Source organism: Hipposideros armiger, unplaced genomic scaffold, assembly GCF_001890085.2.
Source record: "Hipposideros armiger isolate ML-2016 unplaced genomic scaffold, ASM189008v1 scaffold_1266, whole genome shotgun sequence".
Lineage (NCBI taxonomy): Eukaryota > Metazoa > Chordata > Mammalia > Chiroptera > Hipposideridae > Hipposideros > Hipposideros armiger.
Genome location: NW_017732616.1, coordinates 172,808 through 197,002, shown reverse-complemented (window position 1 = coordinate 197,002; position 24,195 = coordinate 172,808). Strand labels below are relative to the sequence as shown.

Sequence of the window (24,195 nt, the reverse complement as noted above, 5' to 3'; positions counted from 1 at the left end):
AAATTGCCAACCATTCAATGACTCTTATATCAGCGTTCAGTGACACATACGCCTATCACATGCTGTAAAGTCTGATGCCAAATAAACAGTTGGATTTTAGAAAGTGCTTAATGCATGTACTTTATTAAAATGGCATTATGTACACTGAGATATGATATTTTAGCCTGTTCAGTTACTCTAATACATACATTTAAAACAATGGTCAAAGCAGCAATTACATCAGCTCACTATAGGAAGTGCTATACACCCAAGTAGCACTTTGGTAAATTATAAAACAAATGTGTACAAGAGCACTTCGGCAGAAATTAAATTAATTTTGGACACACCAAACTGCTAAATTCTGTACTGGAAGCCAAGGGCAGATGAGTCATTCTTGGAGGTGGAAGAACTCCATGATTTCACCGCCTGGAACACTCAATATTACCATCAGGGGACCATTTCAACCATCTAACAACCAACCAACCAACGCCAGTCACGCATTCTCATTCCAGATGTCAAAAGCCACAGGCAGGTTATCACAATTTGGCTTGTAAAGACATGACTTTTTATTTCTGCTTCAGTTATCCAGATAAAGGAATCTAGTAAATACAATCAAATGCAACCCAACCAAAATTGTATGTCCCTTTTCACAGACATGGCTATGTGAACAATCAAAGTGCTAAAGGAAAATATACATACATGTTTAACTGTCGGATGCTAAACTTTAACCATCCTTTTCCAGCTCCCTGCCTTGAAGCATTTTCTGTCATATTGCCATGAAATTAAATCTCTGTGCTTTCTTAGAAAGGAAACTAAATGTCCTGTCTGACATTGAAGCGTTAGCACAGGCCTAATTCCCTGCCAAGATTCTAAAGAAAAAAAAAAAAATCATATTCCACTTTGAAAAGGTAATTTCTATTTCGATTATGTGTTAATAGTTCTTCAAAGTAAGTAATTAACTTGAAAAACGTTCACATCACAGAGTACAGAGATTCAAACTGATCCCTCCAAAACTTTTTTTTTTCCCAAAAACAAATGCATCACACTTTGACTCACTGAAACACAAAGATCTGTAACAAATGAACAGCTGATGGAAAGCAGGATGGCATTTACTTTTGAATATATATAAGTACTTCACAACTTATACTTGTGAAAAATCACAATGATTTCAAGATGATTTCACCAGAAAAATGTTGGCTAATAAAGTTTGGCAACATAGGTTAGGAAGGTGATTTATATATTACATATAAATGAAAGGCAGACATAAATACAATTGATTTAAGTTTAATTACATTAATATAATTTATAACATAGCTATACTCACATGGTAATAGCCACATGGCAAATTCACAGTTATAACTAAAAAAACTATTTAGAACAGTCCTTTTCTTTCCATTACAATTTGCATAATTCCCAGTAATAGACTTAGAAGCCTAACCATGTATGCTTGTCTTTTATGGATGATAATAATCTACATATTATTCTTCAACAGTGTAGCTTGAAAAACAAACACCACAATGTTTTATGCCTAAGTCAAAGTTCACTTTTAAAAGTTTCTGAGGTGAAGCAGAGCAAAACCTCACCCCTGACCTGCACCTACACAACCCTACAAATCCCTTTGTCAAACCTGGCAAACCACTGCATGGATCAGTGATTCTTAGACCTTTCAACTTGATAACACCACTCCCACTCCCACCCTTAGTTTTTAAAGTAAAAACTAAAGGTTATGTGAAGAATTGAAAACAAAAATGAAACTTACATCTTCAAATGTATCATTTTGTGCTTCAGAGCTTTTGTTTGCTTGTTAGTTTGGAAATTCTCCATACTCCTAAATGTATCTTGTGTATTTATTTTCCAGGACCTGACTCAGGAAGAGTCAGAAAATTTTCCAGCTTTCTTAGTCTAACTTTGGGTCCTCACTTCTCAGACAACAAATAGAAAACTATATTCTTTCCTGCAATGTTTTTCTTTCTTTCACCAAATTTCCTTGAAAAAAAAAAAACAACTAAAATATTCCTATCCCATTTTTCCCCAAGGACAATTCCTGATTAATATAGGCTGGAAAACTCAATATTTATTTTCTTCCATCCCCAAAAAAGTGAGGAGAAGATATGAATATATATGTTGGGCCCTGGTCCTTCTAACAAGCCTTCATATAAAACTTAAAGAAAGAAAATAAGTCGACTCTGAAAACTGAGAGTTGAAGATATATATACTATTCCAACTTGATCTTTATGGTTTCTTTTTTTGTTTCTACAAATCTCCACCTCATTCTTAACACTCAGTATTTTTCTCACATCCTGTTATTTTATATGCAAATTACTATATAACAGTATAGCTTCAACATGCTGGTTTTGTTCCTGGGTTTTCCACATAAGTTATCCACCATAAAATATCTCCTACAGCCATTTTTAATCTTTTTCCTCATCTGTCAATAACCATTCTCCACTATAAAACTGCCCTCAGTTTATCAAGAGACCTTAGGTATAAACATATCAATAATTTAGAGCTAACTGGTGAAGTAGTTATGCAGGATTGTTCCCTTTAATTTTCTATTACTCCAAAATATACATATGTACATACATTCACACATATAACAAATTTACACTGTCTGCAGAAGTAAACTGCAGATAATTCCAAACACACATTTAGAGATTCACATTTTAACAGCAAACTTACATGCAAATATAGGGAAGCACAGTTTTTATACTCCTAAATTACACAGCAAGCTGAAATATAGACTGTTTTAATGTTCAGATTTATCCCTTCTTATGAGTCTTAGAAATAAGCAAAAAGGAGACATAAACCTCAAGCTATGTCTGTAGCAATATCAGTCAATGTGGTATTATTTTTACTGACATTATCTACCATGCTTAGTCTATAAAGTGATAGAATCATACTATATACAAAACACACAGATAACAAATGCAAACTTTATATGAGACACTTGACACCTTTGATAATTAACTTTGAATAGCTTTGACCAAAGGAATCTTAGCCTGTGCATTCTTTTTTGATATGAAGGAATAGTCATATCGCCACAGCATTCTTAGCTACAAAACAGGAATGAACTGTGGATCTGGTGCCACAGTTAAAATATATAAGTGCACTCTTTATAAATATTTACATAATTTAGCAACATCATATTATCTGAATTAATTTCTTTGCATTGCTATATTTCCCAGTAAGTGGTCCAGAATACAAAATACAGTAACAGAGAAGCGTTCTCACACTTACCCCTTGGTACAGTTATTAAAAATTGAAACACTTGCTGATAACACACTGAGTAGCTGTGAAAACACTGACTACTTTTGAAGAACTTGAAGACAAGAACCTATTCAAGTGAATAAAGAATAAATGTGATCACAAAAGAAACTCATAGCTGCCTAAGAGTTTTAAAAATTAGAAATTTCACACTCAGCGAGTATATCAAAACCACTTTTCATGTGCTCACTTAACTTAAAAAACTCACAATAGCTGAATTACACATATATTTATACTATGTACAGTCGAACATAAATATAGTGGGTATTTCTGAAAAACTACTACGTAAATAACGACTAAGTTTACACTGGTTTGTACACTGATCTAATGAGTCACAGGCTCACTCTGGTACAGCTGGCTTTTTTGATCTAATCGGCTTCTTCAAATATTTAGTGAAAAACTGTTGTACAGAAACTCAAAGTCCCGGCAAGCCATCATCAGGCCCATCGTCCACTGGAGGCAAAGCTTCTGCTGAACGAGAAGTGGATTTCGGAGTTCTGGTATTTTCCCCAGGCACCAAAAGGCACTACGACTGCAGTACTGTTATCTTCAGCACCATACTGTATTGCCTACAAGGTTTGGCAGGAAAGAAGAGAAAGACACTGGAAATTAGAGTCTGTACAAAGAGAAATCATTCTTCCTCTGGAAGGTCAAACTCATATAACACAGTTACTAACCCAATTATGTCACAATGGTTTGTGATTCTTTTTTTTTTTCCTGTTTTGGTTTGTGATTCTCTCACCATGTACTAATGCCCACACAGTTTATTAAATTGCACATAGAATAATAGATGGCCCAAAACTACCATATTAACTATATTCCACTGTAGCAATTTTGGCAATGGAAAACACCGATGGATTAAGGTATAAGGTATGCAGCTCCAGAAGAAGAAAATACATGTAAAGCATTTGGCATAGGGACCAATATAAGATAAAGATTCAGTAAGTGTTAGTCCTTACCTAGCAATTCTGCTTCTAGGAATTTAGCCTTAAGAAATAATAACCTAAAGAAATGGATGTGTATAAAGATATAACTACAAGAAAGTTTATTATGCTTCCTACAAAATGGAAAAAGTGGCATAAACTAAATTTCCTAGAGTCGGAGAACTGTAAATCAATTTCAGGAACTAATTCAAACAGCTAATGATACAGTCAGCATTGTAAGAAGTACTAGGAATTATATCTAACAGCAATTGTATTTCAAAAGGCCTTTACAGCCTGAGGCAGAAACTGTGAAGGAAAGGGTTGATAAACATGTCTGAAGTATAAAGCTTCAAGAAACAAAATGTTTTACAAACAAAAGACAAAAAAGACTTTCGCAATATCAAGCAAAGTACTAATATACTAAATGTATAGGCAGTTCTTATAATAACCATGAAAAAGACAAACATGCCTATAAGATAATGGAAAAAAACAAGCTGTACACAGGCAAGAAATACAAGCTATGAGGGCCGGCCGAGTGGCGCGTTGGTTAAGAGCTGGCTTGGGACGCCAGAGGACCCCGGTTCGGATCCCACATATGAGGGCCAGTGACACTGCCCTCCACATTTAAGATGCTGAACAACAGCTCAACCTGGAGCTGGGCTGCCCTGAGTCGCCGGTGAAGGCGTAGGCTGCGCAGTGGGTTGCCATGGGCTACCATGTGTAGCCAGCAGCCAGCGTGAGCGGCCAGCAGCCGCAGTGAGTGGCCGTCCAGAAGCCGGCGACTGATCTGCCTCATCTGGGAAGAGCGCAATGATGGTGCCAACTTGAGCCAGTGAAGCAACGTCCTCCACAACTAGACTGAAGAACTAAATGACAGCAACTTGTCTGTTCCCCTTCCCCAATTCCCCAGCACTGTTCCCATCCCATAATTCCCCAATAAAAATCTTAAAAAAAAAAAAAAAAGAAAGAAAGAAATACAAGCTATGAAACATGCTAGTAAAAAGTGTAAATTGGAATAATATTTCTGGAGGGCAGTTTGGCAAACTTTTTAAAAGCTTTAGAAAACTGTGTATTCTTTTAACCAAGCAATTTTACTTATAAGACTTTAACCTAAAAAAATAATATCTGAAGAAAATAGATATGCACAAATAGATATAAAAATGTTTATAACAGTGTTCCCCCTATAATATGGAAAAGTGAACATAAACTAAATTTGCTGATTGGGGGAACTGTTAAATGAATTATGGTCCACTAATATAGTGGAATACTATGCAGTCATTAATAAATATCATTGCCATTGTGAATTAGAACACACATATCTCAATAGGTAGTTGAAATTCAGAAAGAATTGATCATCCATAGAACTGGGCCCATTTCCTTAATCTCATGAGTACACATAGTAACCAAGTGAGTAATTTATGCTTGCTCATTCATTTTCAAGCAAATAATGCTTTTTATATTCTTCTTTAACTGTTTTAACTCTTTCGCTGCATTAATTTCAAGTTTTTTTCAAAATGTGTCAGAAATCCACATACAAAAAAAGTTATTTTGACTATTTTATGCATTTAAAATAACAATTTGAGCTGCTTTACATATATATAACATTATTTTCTATTGTTATTCATTCTTGAAAAACACAAAAATATAGAAAAATGTACATCTGCTTTCCTAAACTTGCTTTCTGGAAGTTTCCATCTGCAGTCAGCAGATGGAAATATTTATTCGGATATATCCAACTGTCACGGCAAAAGGGTTTTAAGTAATGTGTTATAGCTTAATTACAAATACTAGCATTGAAAACTTTGGGCTTTACACTTGAAACTGATATGAAATAATATTGAATGTCAGCTGTAATTGAAAAATAAATAAATAAAATTAAAAGTTAAATTAAAAAGTTTGGGCCAAATTTGGCTTCAGAATTGAAAATGTAAAAATCAGGAAATGCAAAAAAATAGTTGTTGAATTAAGCTGTGCCTCTAATGATCAGTGATGGCTATAAGTTAAAAGAACTATCTATCCAAACAGAATATTAAATGTCTTACATTTTCTCTACTTGGTATTATTTAGTTTCCAAATTTTAGCTCTGACACAGTGACACACAACACCCTTTTGTATTTGTTTCTCACACCCATTCCCCAAAACCAGTCTACTGTGCTATAGTGTTCCTATACTGCGTAATTACTTGGAACAATCAAATGGTTAGATTTGGGAAATTGGCTGTTTGAAGCCCAACCAACAACTATTCTGCAGTGTAATTGTTTTGTGATCTTGAATAAAAGTTACTTCTCAGCCTCTGTGCCTCGGTTTTCCTCATGCATAAAAAAAGGATAATACGAGCTCCAACCTCAGAGGATTATATTGTGTGATTACATGAGTCAAATACATATCAGCAGAAGAGTGTCGGGCACATAGTAAGGAATATATTACGATTTATTATTATTATTATTTACTATTGCTGTTACTATTATTTTAAGATGTATACAAAGCCAAAAAATAAACAGCACATTTCCTTGGCATATTTATTGTACTTAACTACTTGGGAGAACTGTAAAATTTCTTAAATTGGTAATACTATGGAGTCAAGTATAAAATTCATTTTAATACTGAAGCTACAACACAAAATTTCAAAGAAATCTCAAGCCCGTTGTGGCCCCTTCAGGCTGCACCAAAGCCTGCACCTGCGTTTGTCCTCCTCTCCTCCCCCACTTGGGACTTTGGTAGTAGGAGCCCTGCTGTATCACCTGTTCAGTCACTGCGTGCGCTGCTTCACGGGGATCATGGCACTGATTGACAAAGTTACAAATCTCTTGACTATTCACCATGAAGTTAATTCCGTCTGTAGTGAGGACCAGGAAGCTGTCATCAGCATGATGTAGCTGCAATCAGAACCAAACCCATAGGATTACAAACTACACTCGGCCTTAGGATAATCTTTATTAATTCGAAGATTGTATCTGTTTGCTGAGTTTGCTGAGTTGTATCTGTGTTTAACAGCTTGTAGGCAAACAGTGAAAATGGAAGGCCTGTATTTAGGGAAAAAGCAGCAACATTTAGCATCAACCACCGAGGAAAGACCTAACAATTACTTGGTAACGCCACAAAGGAAGTAGCCAGATACCCGAATTCGAGAGGCAGCAAGATGTAGTGGTTGAGGGCACTGTCTCTGGAGCCAGGTTTCCTGGGTTTGAGAGACCTGTTTCTATTTTTCAGATGGGCAAACATAGGTAAGTTGAACTCTATATGCTCCAGATTTGTTTTCTTGGTAAAATGGGGCAGTAGTTATTTTGAAGACAGTCTGGCACATACTAAACCCTATACTAGGATTTATTAGATAAAATGAATATAAATGGGCTATCTATAAGACATGAAACCATTTTGTTAATTAATTTTTGCTGCCACTATTGGAAGCCTGTACTACACTCTAGTGCCAGGTACTAGAGTAGGACGGGTTGCAAAGAGGGAAGTGATGGCTCAGGACTGGATGTGTGCTAGGGGAACATTAATTTTAGTAGCATGCAAAGGATGTCACAGAAATAGAGGTGGGACAATTAATTAGCTTGGTGGAAAAGGGAAGTCAGGGTAAGCTTCCAAGTGGAGGTGACACTTAAATGATCAGGTGCAGGTGAAGAAGGGCAGGAGAGCCACTCCACCCAAATTCCACAGCAGGGTGACACAAAAACCAAACACATCATCATACAATAGGCCTGGAAGGTAGTATCTTATTTTGTCTGAAAAGTTTACCTTTCCTTTAATTACTCCCTTTTAAAAGTCATTTTGATTTCATTTAAGGCTTCCAAGAAAGTCTGGAGCGGGAGACAATCTTACATTCATTCCCTGTATGTATCTCAAGTGTTTTCAAGTCCTCTCTTACCTTAATCCTCTTTGTTTCAGGTTCTGCTATCACACCACTGCTTTTAAGATCCAAATCTCCAAGACTCCTTGTCATAGCAAGTCTGCCATTCACATGAGGCTGTCCCAAACTATTCCAAGCTATAAAACCACCACATTTCTTGATCCTGGTCAAGAAAAAGTGAAGACGGTGATGTGATATCCAGAAAACCAAGGCATGGTTAAACTTAAGCATGAAATCAGTTTAAAGTGCAAGGCTTCATTTCTATGAAATATATATATATATATATATGCAACATCCTTATTAAGTGATTGATCAGCTGGAGGTGGTACCTTTCTTTTTCATCCTTTCTCTCTGGAGTATGGTCAATGGTCAACTTCATGGGTTTTCCTTTTCTACACAGAATAGCCCGGCTATCCCCAACACTGGCTACTACCAGTTCAATACCATCTCTCAATAGGGCTACTGTTGCAGTAGTCCCAGATGTCAGAAGGGTTGCTGTAAACATTATGAAAAAAGAGTACAAGTTACTGAAGGTCAAATGATTGGATACAAAATTTTCATTACAAAATAAAACACAGGCATGTTAAACTAATGCTGAAATGTGTCATTTTAATTTAACTAGAGCTACGCAAATAAAATGCAAATAAACTACATAAGAAAGAACATGCAGAGAAAGAAGTATTTAATTCAGTAACAAGGCTCCATGCAAACAGAAAATGTTGCTATCCTAATTTGGTAAATAATGCATCACTGTCTCCAAATGGCCTCTATTTAATCAAGTAGAGCTGACATGAACTTATAATAATTATCACAGCACCTTTGTGTGTACATCAGGTGTCGGGATTAAACGTATTATATTTTATTAGATTGGTTAATATAGTAGGGTGACTTAGGCCAACATTTCTATAACCTATGGCTCAGAAGGTTTTCTCTTCCATTTCTTATTCTCATTCTGTAAAACTATTAGCTAATAGGCTAAGCAAGGTATGCTAAGGGCATATCATTTGCTCTTCAAGTGCTGTATTTTATATTCTTTCCTTCTATAGCTGTTTTAATTTTATAAATGTTCACCCCAAAAAAATTCTAAAGTGGTTAAAGGCTCACATTCTTTTCTGTTTATCTTTGTTGGCCCCAGACATGAAACAAAGTTACAGCCATCATTATATGAGGAAAATATTAGGGGCAGGGAACAAAATTCTTTCTAGTTTCCCATAAGCCTGGTATAGTTAACATTCCTAGCTCTGGAAGGATCTACCACAATCTGTCTGTATCCAAATGCAGGATAGTACTGCCAAGTGCTACTCCTGTGGTCATGCCCTGGGCCCAGGACATTCTAAGAATGTTCATTTTTCTTCAGACCAATAACAAATAAAATTAAATATTACTTAGCTTGAGGTCACCGCTATTTCTTCCAACCAATGCAAACTGCATTTTTGCACCTTCCTTTGAATTATTCTAATAGTGTCTGCCCTTTCAGTTCTTTACCACGTGTTAAAAAAATTTAAGGTGCATTGAGCCTTGCTAAAGTGAGAGTTATGTGTAATTATGGGCTAAAAGGTAAAACAAATTGGAAGAAACTGGAAAAAAATAACTTATTTAAAGCAGGCATGTTTCCCATAACACGGTTAATTCTTTAAATCATCTAAAAAATATTCAGGTGATCAACCAAAGATGATTGACTTCAAAAGTGGATTTAAGAAAAATAAACTTTTATTGATTTGACAGATTGAGGCTCAATCTTTCCAATCTTTGTTTTTAGAAACAATTTTTAAAACTTCACCAGTAATGCCTTTTGGAAAGAAATATATATACTTATTTTCCAATCAGTATATTAAGATGCCTGCTTTAATTAGAAAAGTAAAACGGAGAAACATGAATAAACCCCACTTAATCTTTTATATCCATGCTGAATTTACTTTACTGAGAAATAGCATTTATACTTCTACTATCTTCCCATTTATCTCGATTTTGGAACTGTTGCACCAAAGCAATAATATCTTGGCAATGTTAAAATATACTTGTCAATGTATAACAAATGTTTTAGCGTGTAAGTATCAGTAATATTTACATTACAAATGTTAACTTTTGCGTTTCCCAAAACACAATACAGTGGACTCTTGTCAGTTTAACCACTGTCATATTTTCAAATGACTGGAAGAGCCAGGCAAGAGAACAGGCATTCGCTGAGATGCTACCTGTCCAGGGAGTTCAGTATTCCTGTCCTTTGTTTGAACCCTCAGCATCAACTTTTTTGCAAGTGGTTTTAAATTGGCTACATCAAAAGAGTTAAAATTTCATAAGTGAAAATTTCAAGTTTAACTGTTTCAGGATTATAATTCATGGCTCTGCCACTTTGAAATTTGTAAAAGCTTGCATGTTTACCAACCCAACTTGACAGTTCCAAAATCCCAGGATTTACGGGAAAGTTCTCAACACTAGCTGTTGATTCTGGTTTGCTAAGCATCCTAGACTATAAATATTAAATTAGCATTTACTTTCACTTAACATTTAACATAGAAGTAAAAATTCTCACTTTTTGCCCTAACAAACAAAACTATATAAAACTAAGACATCTTTCAATAAGTTCTTAACACTCACTGGACATTTTCTACTGCAAGTCACCTCTACTAATGGGACAAAGAGGATGTGGGAACCTTCCAGTAGTCCAGGCTAGGAACCGCTGGACTCCTTCACCTGGGACAAAATTAAGCAGATCTCTCTTTCCACTGAAGCCCAGCATATAGTGTCCACGGGCTCCAGGTCTAGAGCTGCTGACCAGGCACAGTTCTCTGCCACAAATAACACGCACAGAGGCAAATAGGAAATTCACCCAGGAATTGTGCTCAAACATTACAAACCTGCAACACAGGGGAAGGCAGAGAAAGAGCTGCAAAATAAGGGGAAGGGTTTTTATTTTGGTGAAAATTTCACTTGCAAATTATATAATATTCCGGGAGATGCCAAGTCAAAGATTCCAAAGCTCAGTTTGCCCAACTTGGTGGTATTTTGTAGTTGAGCCTATTTTTCATCACAGAGTTAATACTTCTTAGTTTTGTGACTTCCCAAAGTAGGAAAAACTATATACAAATGCACGTGCACCAAAACATACATGCGGTGACAGACACACACATCTACATACTTATATTCTCTCTCTCTCTCTCACACACACACACACACACACACACACACACACACACACTCACTTGAAGAGTAGTAAATCAGTACCTTTACTGAGTTGAAAAAAACGCACTGTATATTCATTTGGTAGCGATTTCAGAATTGTCCCAATAACAAAAGGGAAAATTCACAAGTATAGCGCTGAATATTTGTTATATCTGACAAAGCAGTGCACAGTGAGAGAGGATGTGAACTACAGCATACCACCAAATTACTGGGATTTATATACATATGCATACCAAGGAGGAATCAAAGCACCTCCTATATCAGATACAAGGAGTAACACATTTGTTATGGTGCTCAATGCAGGATTTAGTATCTAGAAGCCAGTTTTTGAGTGGATGATTAATTTATTACGATTCTTTAAATAAAGGCTAGCAAAGCTCTTGAGCTCTAATGCATGTTTACAATTTTATGTAATTCCTAAAAAATGGATGTTTCTGCAGCTCTCTCTTTCCCCCAGTGTTGCAGGTCGACATATCAAAAGAAAAATGATCGAGATTTCAAATGGCAACAGAAAGATTAAAAGCTATACTTTTCAAAGTATAACCCCCACCTCCCTCCAGTGAGTATTCAACTGTGTAAACAACAATATGAATAAACCAATAGTTTCAATATGTTAAAAATGGATGTTCCAGACATGACTCATGACCCCCAAAATCAAAGTAATAAGCTGAAAATAGAAACAGCACCATAAGCATCTCTATTCAATACTATCCCTATTTTTTTATTTTTTTATTATTATTTTTTAATCTTTTGGCTACTCCCAGCACAAGAAGGGTACTCAAAAATGCTGCACTTCTAACATTGGTTGTTTTGTAGTTTAACTCTTCCATAAAGAGATCTCATAATATGAAGAGCATGGAAGTTTCTGATGAGACTCACAATGTTGCCACCATCTCCAACTCTGAATGTCAGAGCAAGTCTTCTCTTTTTTATCCATTTGTCTCTTGAGAAGTTTTGTTGCTTTCAAACCTTAAGCAATCTAGAAACACTTTGAAGAGTTTATAGAATATATAGGATTATAATCTAATTTTATACTGTCTGGTTTAAGTGACAATTTGTTCATAAGCAATAGGCTAAGGGAATATCATTTGAATTTACTGGCTGGTTAATCATAAAAATACACATGACTGGTATCAATTGAACACAAAAATATTCAAAGATAATGAGAAAATTAGTTATTTGTAAATAAGGGTAAATTCAAAATTTGTCAACAACAAATCAATAAAAATAGCCGGCAATTCCTTAGGGGCAAGAGTCATGCCCTTCTTGATATATGGCATTCTGCTTTTATTCTCCTCAAACTACCCTCAGTTTAAACTAAAATAGTAAATATTTTAAGTGCTAATGGGATCATTTGAAGTACTTTATACAGATGTGACAGCATTAGACTAAAGTCTTGAAAGGATGAGAATTTTTTATTTTCACTTTATTATTTTCACTTTCTCTTAAGAAAGCTAATATATAGTATGATTGAGGGGCACGCCTCCCATTTATACATGAAATTCCACCATTAGTGACTCATTTCTATGGTGGAACCAATCTTTTCTCATGTTTCCCCTAGTTAAATTCAAATCCACTCAGGAGTGATAACTCATTAAAATAAAAACATTTTATTAACAATTTGGTTAAATCAGCTATAGGATAATCAAGGAATAAACTATAATAACTGGTGAGAACCAGTAGGCAGTGCAGGTTTAGTTCAGCCCACCTGAGTGCCTTTCAGATTCTATGCAGGGTGCTGAACAATGGAGATTCAGAACTGAATAAGCATGGTCCCTACCTGCAAGCTACTCACAGGCAGGGTTCAAGGAGGGAGAATAGGGCTGATGGATGAAAGAAACTGGAGAGGGAAAACTTGCAGTTACTTCATAATTTAATTTAACTAACATTGTTTCTCTCATATGTATGCCAAAAAAGATATCACCCACTCTCACAAAACAGACACTGCTTCAGTTCTTACTAAAAACTAAAAACAAAACAAAACAAAATCTCAACAATAACTTTGAAATCTGAAATGGTTTAAGTTTTTCTTAAATCCACAAATTGAAAAGTTAAACAACATTCTATCTTCAGTGGCTTTACTATACTTGATAAAATAGGCCCCAAATATCAAAAGGTACTTTTTGCCACCTTTGAAAGTCTTAGCAACTGATTATGAATAAATCTGAAGTTCTTCTCAAAATACTTCTGAAAGCCTCGCCCAGTAAGCTCTGCCTGTTTGTAGAACAGCTAGGGCACACGGCCTGCCCTGCAGCCGACAAAATCGTGGTGTGAGATGCAGCCGACCTGGTTATGGATGAAACAAGCACACCGATGTGGATACCAATATTCAGAGTTATAAACATAAAACGATAAGAAAGTGTTCTAGTCCTCTTCTCCTTCATATATTTTAGCTACTAAGAACAAGAGATAAATCTTATGCCTGAAATTTACCCTCTCTCAGTCCTTATTTTCAGAATACGGGCCAACTGGAAGGAAAAAAAAAGTCTAAAGGAATAAAGGAGAAGAGCAAATGGGCCTGAATGATCTACAAATGAGAAAATAAATCCCCAAACAAAGAAATGGAATCTAATGCTCTTCTGAGGAATATGATGGTCGAAAGTTTCTCAAAAAAAGCAGGAGAAATTTCTTGAGATGGCGAAAGGAGCCATTCTAGAATAATTTTCTCTAAATGACTCTCATCATTAAATATGCCCATTAATTACTTAATTAATCTGGGAAATGGGGAGAATTTCCACCCCTAAGCACTCCAACTGAAAATTGTGAACATGACATTTCTGTGGTGCACTTTGACCTCTTTTGAACAAAAGGATGAACCAAACACAGGTTAATATTATTGCATGATTCATTTTCATTCTAAAGAGGGTGCCAAGAAAATGTATACACATTTTAAGAAAAGAAACCTGTATTAAAATTGTACTACTCAATATATACCGATAACAAAAGATGAATACAAATCACGTTTGACTTCTGCAATTACAAGAGGTGCTCAAAGTGGTTACCATCAGCGTCCAGACACTTCTGATTATGGCGAACTACTCCTTGAGCAACACTGACCAAAGTGTCCACTTGTATACATTTTTTTTGGCACCCCTCATATATGCACACATTTACACGGTTGCTGCAGAAGTTTTCAAGATTAACTTTTTAAGCAAAAGATTCGGGGGCCAGCTAACTAGAAAACATTAACTACATTTTCCTGAAATAGTTTTGATAAATTTAATCAAAATCAGAAACATTTTACTTTCAAAATGTAAGGACATACAGCACACAAAATTTTAAATTCTCCTTGTGTTTAACAAATAAAAAACAAAAGTATCACTTGTTACCACAGGAAAATAAAAAAACAAAAATATCACTAGTTACTACAGGAAAGAAAGCTGTAAGATTAAGCTTTTTTTAAGTGGGAGGAAAAAAATACCTTCATTCTAATTATATAAAGTAGTGTGTATTAGTCATTGTCCTTTCCTGCCTAGGACCAATTAGCAATTTTCCTCTTGTCTGGACAATTACTGTCCTGGCTAGATAAGATTGCCCTGTAATGTATTTCTGTATTTGCTCATCAGATTCATCTAAAAACAACAAAAATAATAACTCTCTCATAGTATGAATATCTTAACAAGCAATCAAACGGAATAAAAATATTTTAAATCTTTTTAAAATGGAAATTTAACATCAGGATCATTTTAGAGTTTCAATTTCTGAAAAATTCTCTAATATATTTCTCATTTAAAAGTGAGGTACTAACATTAGTTTGGATTACAAACAGCGTTTAAAGTGATTCTTTATATAAAATCATTTTCAATACAATATCCTTACAAATAAACTAAAATTACAATTCCCCACCCCCTAAAGAGCTTAAATTGTTTCCACTTTACCCAACATTCCCCAGGACCTCAGGAATGTAACTGTTTTACTTACCATCAGCAGACAGGTGGGCGAGCCTCGCAAAGGCTTTATCTATTTCTAGAAAAGCCAAGGTCAACACAGTTTCCAAGTTCTTCTCCTTAGGAAGCAAATCCCTTTGTGGCAAGGGAAAAAAAGAGCCCCAGACAATCATTTTACAATAGGCTTCTCATCTTCCTCTCATCTTCCTCTCCTCTGGGTCATTCTACAATAGCTAGCAGTCACTCCACTCAATGACCTCCATGTCTTGCTTTCAGGGGCACGTTAAGTGTCTACTAACTGGCAGGCCTCTAAGGACACTAAAATAAAAATCCCAAATTCCCATACTTAAAAAAGATTAATCCTTTCTACTGCAACCCTGAGAGGTCAAGAGTGCCTTCATATTAAATTAAGCCACTGAGTTGTGTGGAATAAGGCAAAATATTCCTAAATCAACTGATATACAATGAAAACAACTGTACACAGGAAGACAAGAAATAGTCACGTGGCCATAACTCTGCCACATGCTCTCCCCCTCCCCCCTTTTGTTTTTTAGCTGAGCCATCCTGCCACCTGTTGGCAGCTCAGCAGTTGCTCAGCTCGGGCTGGGACTCGAACCGCTGTTGCTCAGAGCTCAAACTCTTGAGCGAGCTCTTAACCAACTGAGCCACTTGGCCGGCCCACTCCCCCCTCTTTTAATGCTACCAGTAGTGTGATCCTCAAAGGTACATCAATAATAAGTGCGGTAAATAAATTAGGTAAAGAGCTTCAAATCACCCACATTAAATGCATTTTTCTCCATACTAATGCCAATCATCTAAAGCTATTTTCAACAAGTATTAAAAGATACTCATACCACTTGAGAGAATAATTACCATTTATGGAACCGCTATGTGCCATGCACTGATAGGAGTAAATGCTGCTCATAGATTCTCATAGTACATGAGATCAGGTACTTTATGTTAACGCACTTGAAACGATCACAAATCCAGTAAGGTAGATTCTGGTTAAAAAAAATAGAGGCCCAAAACGCAGTCGCCTGTGCTAAGCCTATGCCACCAAACCAAGGCTTAATATCTAACCTCGTTGAGATTTCACCCTTCCCCAGGAATGCAATCTGAACTGGTCAGTCTGGAATTTTCTAAGCAGCACCAATGGGGTAACCAGCCACATAGGCCCTTTCCATCCCTCAGAGGAAGCTGAGGTCACCTGTTCTTTCCTTACCTCTTCCCCCTCCGCCTATAGAAGCCTTCCATTTTGTTCAGCTCCTGAAGCTCCTCTCTAATTGCTAGATGGGATGCTGCCCCATTCATGAATTAATTGTTCAATAAAGCTAATTAGATTTTTAAAATGTGTTCAGCTGAATTTTTGTTATTTAACGTAGTCAATGCTCTCACAGAAGTTATGAAAACACATGTTTCTGAAATGGTGACCATCATCAGTAATAAAAGGCATGCTTAAGCTACTAGCTCGTTCATAAATCAACAATGTAAAACCACTCAAATAACTACATTAAGACAACATCTCAGCCAAAAGGTGAAAGTTTAAACACAAAGCATAAGGCAATCTGCAAAGTCAAGAAAGTCATTGTACGTACATGATGCATTGCTCCATGTGGGTGTGGCAGAAATCAGCAGCTGCGGGTCCACCATGTCCATCATACACGGCAAAATACAGGACCTCATCTGTCAGCTGAGCAAAGTCAAATCTGTCTTCGTTTTCTTTCCGTTTGCCAATCTGCGAGGCGCCGCCCACGTTTTCCAAGCTGATTTTGGGGATTGGCTTGCCATACTTAATGCTGGGCGGCAGCAGAATTGGCTCATCAATGCGGTTATCCCAGATCCCAAAATTATCCCAGGTGGCTGGACGCCCACTACCATCTGGGTCAAATCGAGACCACCGAGGCTCTGACGTGGAGCTGTGGCATGTGGGCGTCACCCGTCTGTCGTCCGGCAGCAGGCGGGAGCTGAGCAGCACTCTCCTTCTCACCTGGTTCCCACTGCTTCTAACCAAAGTGATCAAGGCAGCTGTTGACATAACTCCAGAGGACTCAGTAATCAGGGAAAGGTCAATGGAACAATAATGGAACGTCTCCAAGAAAAATGATGCAACTGAGTAGAAAGAGAGACAGGGACTCCATCAATAACTTTGAATATAACTGACATATTATTAGATATTACCAAAAATGAAGGCATTAACAGATGTGCACCTAACAGCTGACTTCTAAAAACTGTGGATCAGCAATGAATCACTTTATTTACCCCATTCACAGTGTTTAAATTCTATAAAAATTTGACAATGTGCACATATCATATGGAGCAAGTGCTTCTCAAACTTGAACCTAAAATGACCTTGGGATCTGATTAAAATGCAGATTCTGGGGCGGCTGGTTAGCTCAGTTGGTAAGAGTGCAGTGCTCATAACACCAAGGTTGCCGGTTCGATCCCCACATGGGTCACTGAGTTGCGCCCTCCATAACTAGATTGAAACAACCACTTGACATGGAGCTGATGGGTCCTGGAAAAACACAGTGTTCCCCAATAAAATTAAAAAACAAAAACAAAACAAAACAAACAAACAAAAAAACACAGATTCTGAATCAGTCTGTCTGGAGTGGGGCCTGAGAGTCTGCATTTCTAACCAGCTCCCTGATGATACCTGTCTGGTCTGGCAAGCTGACACTTTGAGAAACAAGAGTACAGGATACAGGTAATAAATAAATCTTCTTCCCTTCATTAACTCCATTTGCTCTAGAGAAAAGAAAAGGGCAAATCTTAACAATAACAAAGTCTCTCACGAGAGATGGAAATAAGGGAAGAAAAAACTGGTTAATAGAATTTTCATGATAGTTCTGTACCTAAACAGTGTCCCAGCCTTAGCAAAGACACACCCAGGATCTAAGTTCTGTTTCAAGATTTCTCAACTTACTAAACTTTACGTACCATATTATCAAGGTTAATGTAAACTGAGTCACGCAAACACTCCCAAAGGCACAAGGAGGAGCCAGTTTTGATGCTTCCCTTTGTGAGAGATACTCACAGGGAAGCTGTGTGATCTCGGGAATGGGGTGGCACTGCATTTGTGACAAGCTGCCCTGATTGCTGAGCAACTGATCTATCCTTTACATTAACAGCTACAGCTCTCCTCTCCCACAACCCCAGGAGCCGACCCACCCCTTAAACTCACTGCCAACAACTCCAACCGGAGGCAACACCAGAGACTGGACTCCATTTTTTTGAAACTCTTATTCTGCACCCCCACTGCTTGACTCTGCCCAAAAGCTATATCCTAAAGTCTCCTCTGGGTGTGCTTTGTGAATTATGTCCATCAATAATGAGTATGTAGTAAGAGAACTACACCCCTACAGGAAGAGCTGTTTCTGACAGTTTTCCATACAAATAAGGTCCCAAGCAGAAATTCACCTCCATAGCCCTTTATTCTGTTACTTTATGAATTAAAAACCAACTTGAAAATATAGCATGATGTTAAGATTTGATAATGCTGGTGGAGGGTAAACAGGTGTTATTCTCAATGTGTTTGAATCATTTCACAATTAAAAAAGAGCATGAAAAAATATATCTCCCCAAAAAGTACAAACATACACAACACAAAAAAGCCCAGCTCGAGTGCATCTATAAGAAAATGAGTTACAGATTTCAATCATTGTCAAATAAATTTTCAGAATCAGTGTAGCTATGTATAGGGAGGGCCATTACTGCATTCAGTGAGTAAAGCAGTAAAAGGGAAGCGTGAGGTGCCGAAGAACACCAAGATATTTAAGCAATGAAAGACATGAGCCACGCCTTACAGTATTGAAACTAAAGATGGCCTCCCAGACAATGAATGTTATCATGAAAGACTTAGGAGGCCGTTCCTTTTTGGCCTTTTAGCTAATGTAATGTATAAAAGGCTAAAACTCATTTCTTTTATGACAATGTGAGAGGTGGCAGAGACACAGCATCTCCGGTTATCAAGTATCTAAGAGAAGTAACACAATAACACATTTCATTACAAAAAGAGGTGTTTATTCCTTTGCTTCTGATTGAAGGTTATATTTTATTCAGCACCAATAACTGTCAAATAAAGGTGATGATTTGTAAAGAAATTCAATCTAGCAAGGAAGAGAACTAAGTACTAATTATTGATGGACATAATTCACAAATCAACTTTATACCACATAGAAAAAAATAAAACTTGAAGTGTGTTGATTAGAAAACACATTCGTATTTGAAGAGTGCACCAGAAATGAACAAAGTACTATTCTTTTGGCTTCATTCTGAAAGCATGTATGCCATATTCAGCCTTGGGTCGTTTTGCAATCATGCAAACAAGAGTTCTAAAATTACGAACAATAAATATTGAAAAAGTTTTTCTGCAGCTTTTACAGGATACTCTTGTCCTTTTCATCCCTCTTTCTCTATCCTCCCAATATAAAAATAAAATAAAACAGAGCTGCATTCTCAGCAGGGAACCAAAATTCCACTGGAAACATTATTTAAGAGTGAAACAAAAAATGCAAGTTGGGCAGTTTCTTTAAGCCCGCATGTACTAAAATCAGTCATCAACCTGGCGTCCTTTCTCATTTATTATCTGCACTATCACCTCAGAAAGGAAGCAGAAAACTCATAGAAAAGCATTGCCTTTAAGGCCTACTGTCGGCATAGATGAAATGCGGGGCAGATAAATAGCTCGTTTATGTAGTGAGGTCAGCATCATTTATGCAGGCAGGAGGCTTGGTCTAAGAAGTAGTTTCATCTCCTCCATATGCAACATAACTAAACCATACTAATCTCCCCTACATTCCCAAGGAAACAATCAAAGAGGACCTGGGTTCCCAAGCTAAATAACAACTTTGAATTAAATCTGCACGTCAAGAAAAGTTTCTTCCATAGCTTCAAACAAGGAATCAGCCATCATAGGCCCCAGGTCTCCAGACGCCCATGGAAATGTCTATGCACTGACTAGCAGGAAAGAAAGTAGAATTTACGATGTGAAAAACACACAAAAGCCTTAAAAAAAAAATCAGTGTTCTTTATAACAAAGAGTGGAGAACGAACTGACAAACAGCTAAGAAATATTTTTATTATTTGTCAGCTCAGCAATTATAAATTGGCATACATTTATCTTTCTGCTAACTAAAAAACAGTTATTTAGGAATCCCATATGTCACTCTCTCAATTGGAAATCTTGACTAGCTTTTTTATATAGCATTTTAATATTTATATTCAGTCTTAGAAAGTCAGTCATTCCAAAAGGGTCAAAGGGCAGAAGTAATTCTGATTGAAAGCCATTTGAGGACACAAAAATGTCAGAACAAAAGTTAAATGAGCTAAGAGCACAAGAATACATTACGCTACACATTATATTCTACTAACAGAAATAAATTTTAAAAACTATGATAAGGGCCGGCCTAGTGGCGCATTGGTTAAGAACTGGCTTGGGACACCAGAGGGCCCCGTTCAGATCCCACATATGAGGGCCAGTGACACTGCTCTCTGCAGCTAAGATACTGAACAAACAGCTCGACCTGGAGCTGGGCTGCCGAGAGTCGCCGGTGACAGCGTAAGCTGCAGCCTCTGCTTCAGTGGGTTGCCATAGGCTACCGTGTGCAGCCAGCAGCCAGCATGAGCGGCTGTCCAGAGGCCCGGGACTGATCTGCCTCCCCAGGGAAGAGCGCAATGATGGTGCCAACTTGGGCCAGTGAAGCAACGTCCTCCACAACTAGACTGAAGAACAAAAAGGACAGCAACTTGTCTGTTCCCATCCCCCAATTCCCCAATTAAAAAAAAAAAAATCTTAAAAAAAAAATATGATAAGCAAGAAAATAAATAACTTGATTGGAATCCTAGCTACATAACAGGTTATTTATATAAGCAACCTAAACTATATTGATAGTCATATGCCAATAGGGGGGAAAAATGGACAATCTTCCACTTAGACCAAACTGTTTTCCAAATTTCTTTTTATTTCCCAATCAAAACAAATATATACGGCTCATGGGGTGACCGGTTAGGTCAGTTGATTACAGCATGGTGCTGATAACACCAAGGTTGCCGGTTAGATCCCCACATGGGCCACTGTGAGCTGCGCCCTCCTTAAAAGAGTCAACTATGTCATCGAAGAATGAAAGCAATGTGTAACCAATGACCATGGCTGTTCCCCAATAAAATTTATACACACACACACACACACACACACACACACACACACATATAGCTCACAAATTTACTTTAATCACACTAATTTTTTTAAATGTGTAAGTGTGCGCGCACATATTAATATATACATACACATAAAAAACCCTGTATGTTCTACATACTGTCAAAAAATAAACTGAAAATAGTTTCTTTTTTCATCATTTTCACAATGAATTGTGTGACAAGGCCTTCTCCATCTTCCTCCTCCTCAATTCTTTCACTAGTTAACCTGGTATTTTGAAGTCCTGACACAGAACTCTGACTAGTGAAGAGAGCTGACCCCTGGTTTAACAATTCTGACTTGGGGGAGGAAGTGGGTTTCTCAGCAAAGAGGGTTAAATGGAAATGTTGTAAATTGTGAGAGGCACTGAGATTCTACATACAGATGGGTGGTGAAAACCCACATCCTGAAAGTAGGAAATCTCAGGTGAAAAGCATCAGGATGGAAAAAAAAAATGCATTTGGTTTGTAGTAAACTTTTGAAGTACATACTTGATTTAAAAACAAAAGGTGAGGGGTAGGCAAGAAAAGCCCCATATAGAGCTACAAGATTGCTCTGCCAATTTTACTTTTCTTTTAACTCCCATTTTATCATCTCAATGGTTTAAACACCTCAGAGCTGTCCAAGTATATTTTTGGAAAAGGCAGGCACTTTTGGAAAGGCACTTACTGTCTCTGGCAGGAGAGTGAATTTGGGACTTGAGTTAAACTGCTCTTGCCTGTTGAAAGCAGGTCAAAAGGGTAGTTTATGTTTGTCATTTTAAAACCATGCAAAATTATTCAGGAATTTAAAAAATTAGTCCTACTGAAAACTGCTTCGAGTTATCCCTCCAGCAAAAATATTTCTAAGTATTCATATCTGCCATTATAAAGTGGCACTCAGGTCTCTTTACATCAGTAACTTCCACAATGGAAACTCAAGGTAATTTTAATATTCTTAAGCCAAATATTTCTTTATTTGCAGCCTAATAAATGCATATTTGCATCCTAATAAATTCAAATGGTACGGACATCTCCAGAATATATTTCAGGAAATTCGGACTCTAATATCTTCTTTATCAGTACAGTGCGCAGGAGGAAGGGAAAGAAAATCTACTAGTCTACACGAGGGAAAAAAACAACAAAAACCCTAAATGACTTTCCTTAGGTTTGATGAAAACGTGTGAATAAAGAACATTGGAGCAGTGAAAAGGACTCATTATTCTAATTCCATTAGATATATTTTAAAACATTTGTTAATGTGGACACAACTCACAGGCTATTCCAAGCCTATACCTTTATACTTCATGGAAGAATTTTCCTTCACATTCTATACTCTGTCGCCAGCACCTCTCCCCTCTTCTCTTCGTCGCTAAGGTTCCAATTAAGGGAGATGCCTGTATTAGTGGTCAATAAAAAGTGACACGATTGCAAGAAAGAAAAAATCATTTGCGAGATTTCACTACTCAAAAATTATACCTAAGGTATTTTATTCCACAGAGGTGCATCTGTTCTTCAACTGGAATACAACGATACGATTGATTGCTGTTTTTCAAAACCATTATAATCTGTCACTTGAATCGCTTATTCTGAAACCGCCCTGCAGCCTCATTCTTGCCTCGGCCCTGGTGGAGGATGCAAAGGATAGTAGAGGCCTCGGTGCATATTTCCAGTCTGAAGCCCAGAAAGGCTAAGGGAGCTTTAGAGACTCCAAATTCCCTGTCTATCTCCACCCGGATTCTCTCGTCTTTGTCACCTCCTGTGTACAAATATCTAATCTAGAGAAAGCGGGTGCTAAAAAAAGACATCACCAGCCGCAAGGCCTTATTACAATGCTCTGCTGACAAAGAGCAAAACCCACGTCCTCACATCGACACCAACCAAGCCTCTGCATCTTTCTCTATCCCGAGCCCCTGAAACCTCTCCGCTGCACAGTTCAGGATCCTGGACACGGTTCGCTGGCCGTGACAGATGAGTGGCCAGTATGATAATAGGGCAGGAAGCACGGAGCACTGCAGATGGCTGGGTTTCCCCTAGCACCTTCCGCCGCCCGGTCTCCGCCTCCTAACCACCCTCACCGTACACAGATCCCGGGTGTCGCTCATTTCTCCTTGTCCCGGGCCTCAGCTGCGGCTGCGACGCGGTGCTGACCCCTGCAGCATCCTCGCTTCCGGGGGCTCGGGTAGGGCGATGCGGGGCCCCACTAAAGGGAAACGCGAGCGGGCAGCCCCTACCTCCCTTCCTTCGTCCCTTCCGCGGCCCCTCGATCCCTCCGCCTCGGCCCACCCCACTAGCTCAGCTGGCGCCTCCAGCCTGCGGTCAAATTCAAGGCAGAGCGCGGGGTCTCAACAGGAAACGCCCGCAGTCAACATGCTGCCCCTGACCTAGAAAGGGAAGAAGCGGTGCACAGAGAACAGAGACACCGACCTGGGGCTCCGATTGAGAGCGCTGGACAAAATTGAACCTACATTTCCCCCTCACCTCCCTGGGGAACCCAGCCGCGCTAATTCTCCATTCTGCGACCCGGCCTATAAATGTTATATAAGGTTAACATAAATAAATGAAGTGCATTCTCTAGGTTCTTACCTCGTGATGGTTGTGTTCCTGGGAAAACTTTAATTAGCCAACGGGAGGTGGGGGAGGGGCTTTTTTGGTGGGTAAATAAGACTGCCTTCTCCGATATTTCTGATCTCTAGAGGAAGAATTCACGAACAGCCACTGGCTAGTCTGCTGGAAATTTTCGAGAATTTGTCGCCAGCAGCAGGCCAGATGGAAAGGGGCAAGTCTGTTTCTGCTGACTGACAGCAGCTCCGGCCTCTCCGCGCTTGGAGAGGCGATGCGCCTGCCGCCCGTCACACCAATCACAGGTTCCGATGGGAACGAGCCTCCCCGCAACTGCAATTTTACTTGGCCCACTTCTCCAGCACTGTGG

General features: G+C 38.0%; 1 protein-coding gene across 3 annotated transcripts; it reads right to left on the bottom strand.

The window, feature by feature from the left end:
• Nucleotides 1-521: 521 nt before the first annotated feature.
• PPM1K (protein phosphatase, Mg2+/Mn2+ dependent 1K) lies at nucleotides 522-23,999 on the bottom strand. Of its 3 annotated transcripts, XM_019633261.1 has the most exons (8): nucleotides 23,850-23,999; nucleotides 22,560-22,660; nucleotides 16,685-17,198; nucleotides 15,124-15,224; nucleotides 8,349-8,514; nucleotides 8,038-8,182; nucleotides 6,908-7,042; nucleotides 522-3,812 (listed from the first exon to the last, which is right to left on the bottom strand). In XM_019633261.1, the coding sequence occupies exons 2-8, from the start codon at nucleotides 22,570-22,572 to the stop codon at nucleotides 3,681-3,683; spliced, it is 1,206 nt and encodes a 401-aa protein (XP_019488806.1). In that variant the 5' UTR covers nucleotides 22,573-22,660; nucleotides 23,850-23,999; the 3' UTR covers nucleotides 522-3,680. The 3 variants fall into 3 exon arrangements, with proteins under 3 accessions (XP_019488806.1, XP_019488807.1, XP_019488809.1); XM_019633262.1 differs by lacking the exon at nucleotides 22,560-22,660; XM_019633264.1 differs by lacking the exons at nucleotides 22,560-22,660; nucleotides 23,850-23,999 and adding an exon at nucleotides 23,342-23,782.
• Nucleotides 24,000-24,195: the final 196 nt, after the last annotated feature.

Excerpts from the sequence above, each read along its gene's own strand:
- PPM1K (XM_019633261.1), bottom strand. Across the intron at positions 15,225-16,684 it reads CACATGGAGCAATGCATCAT|GGATTTGCTTCCTAAGGAGA; the intron begins GTACGTACAATG and ends CTTGCCACAAAG. Across the intron at positions 8,515-15,123 it reads CGCCCACCTGTCTGCTGATG|CAACCCTTCTGACATCTGGG; the intron begins GTAAGTAAAACA and ends TAATGTTTACAG.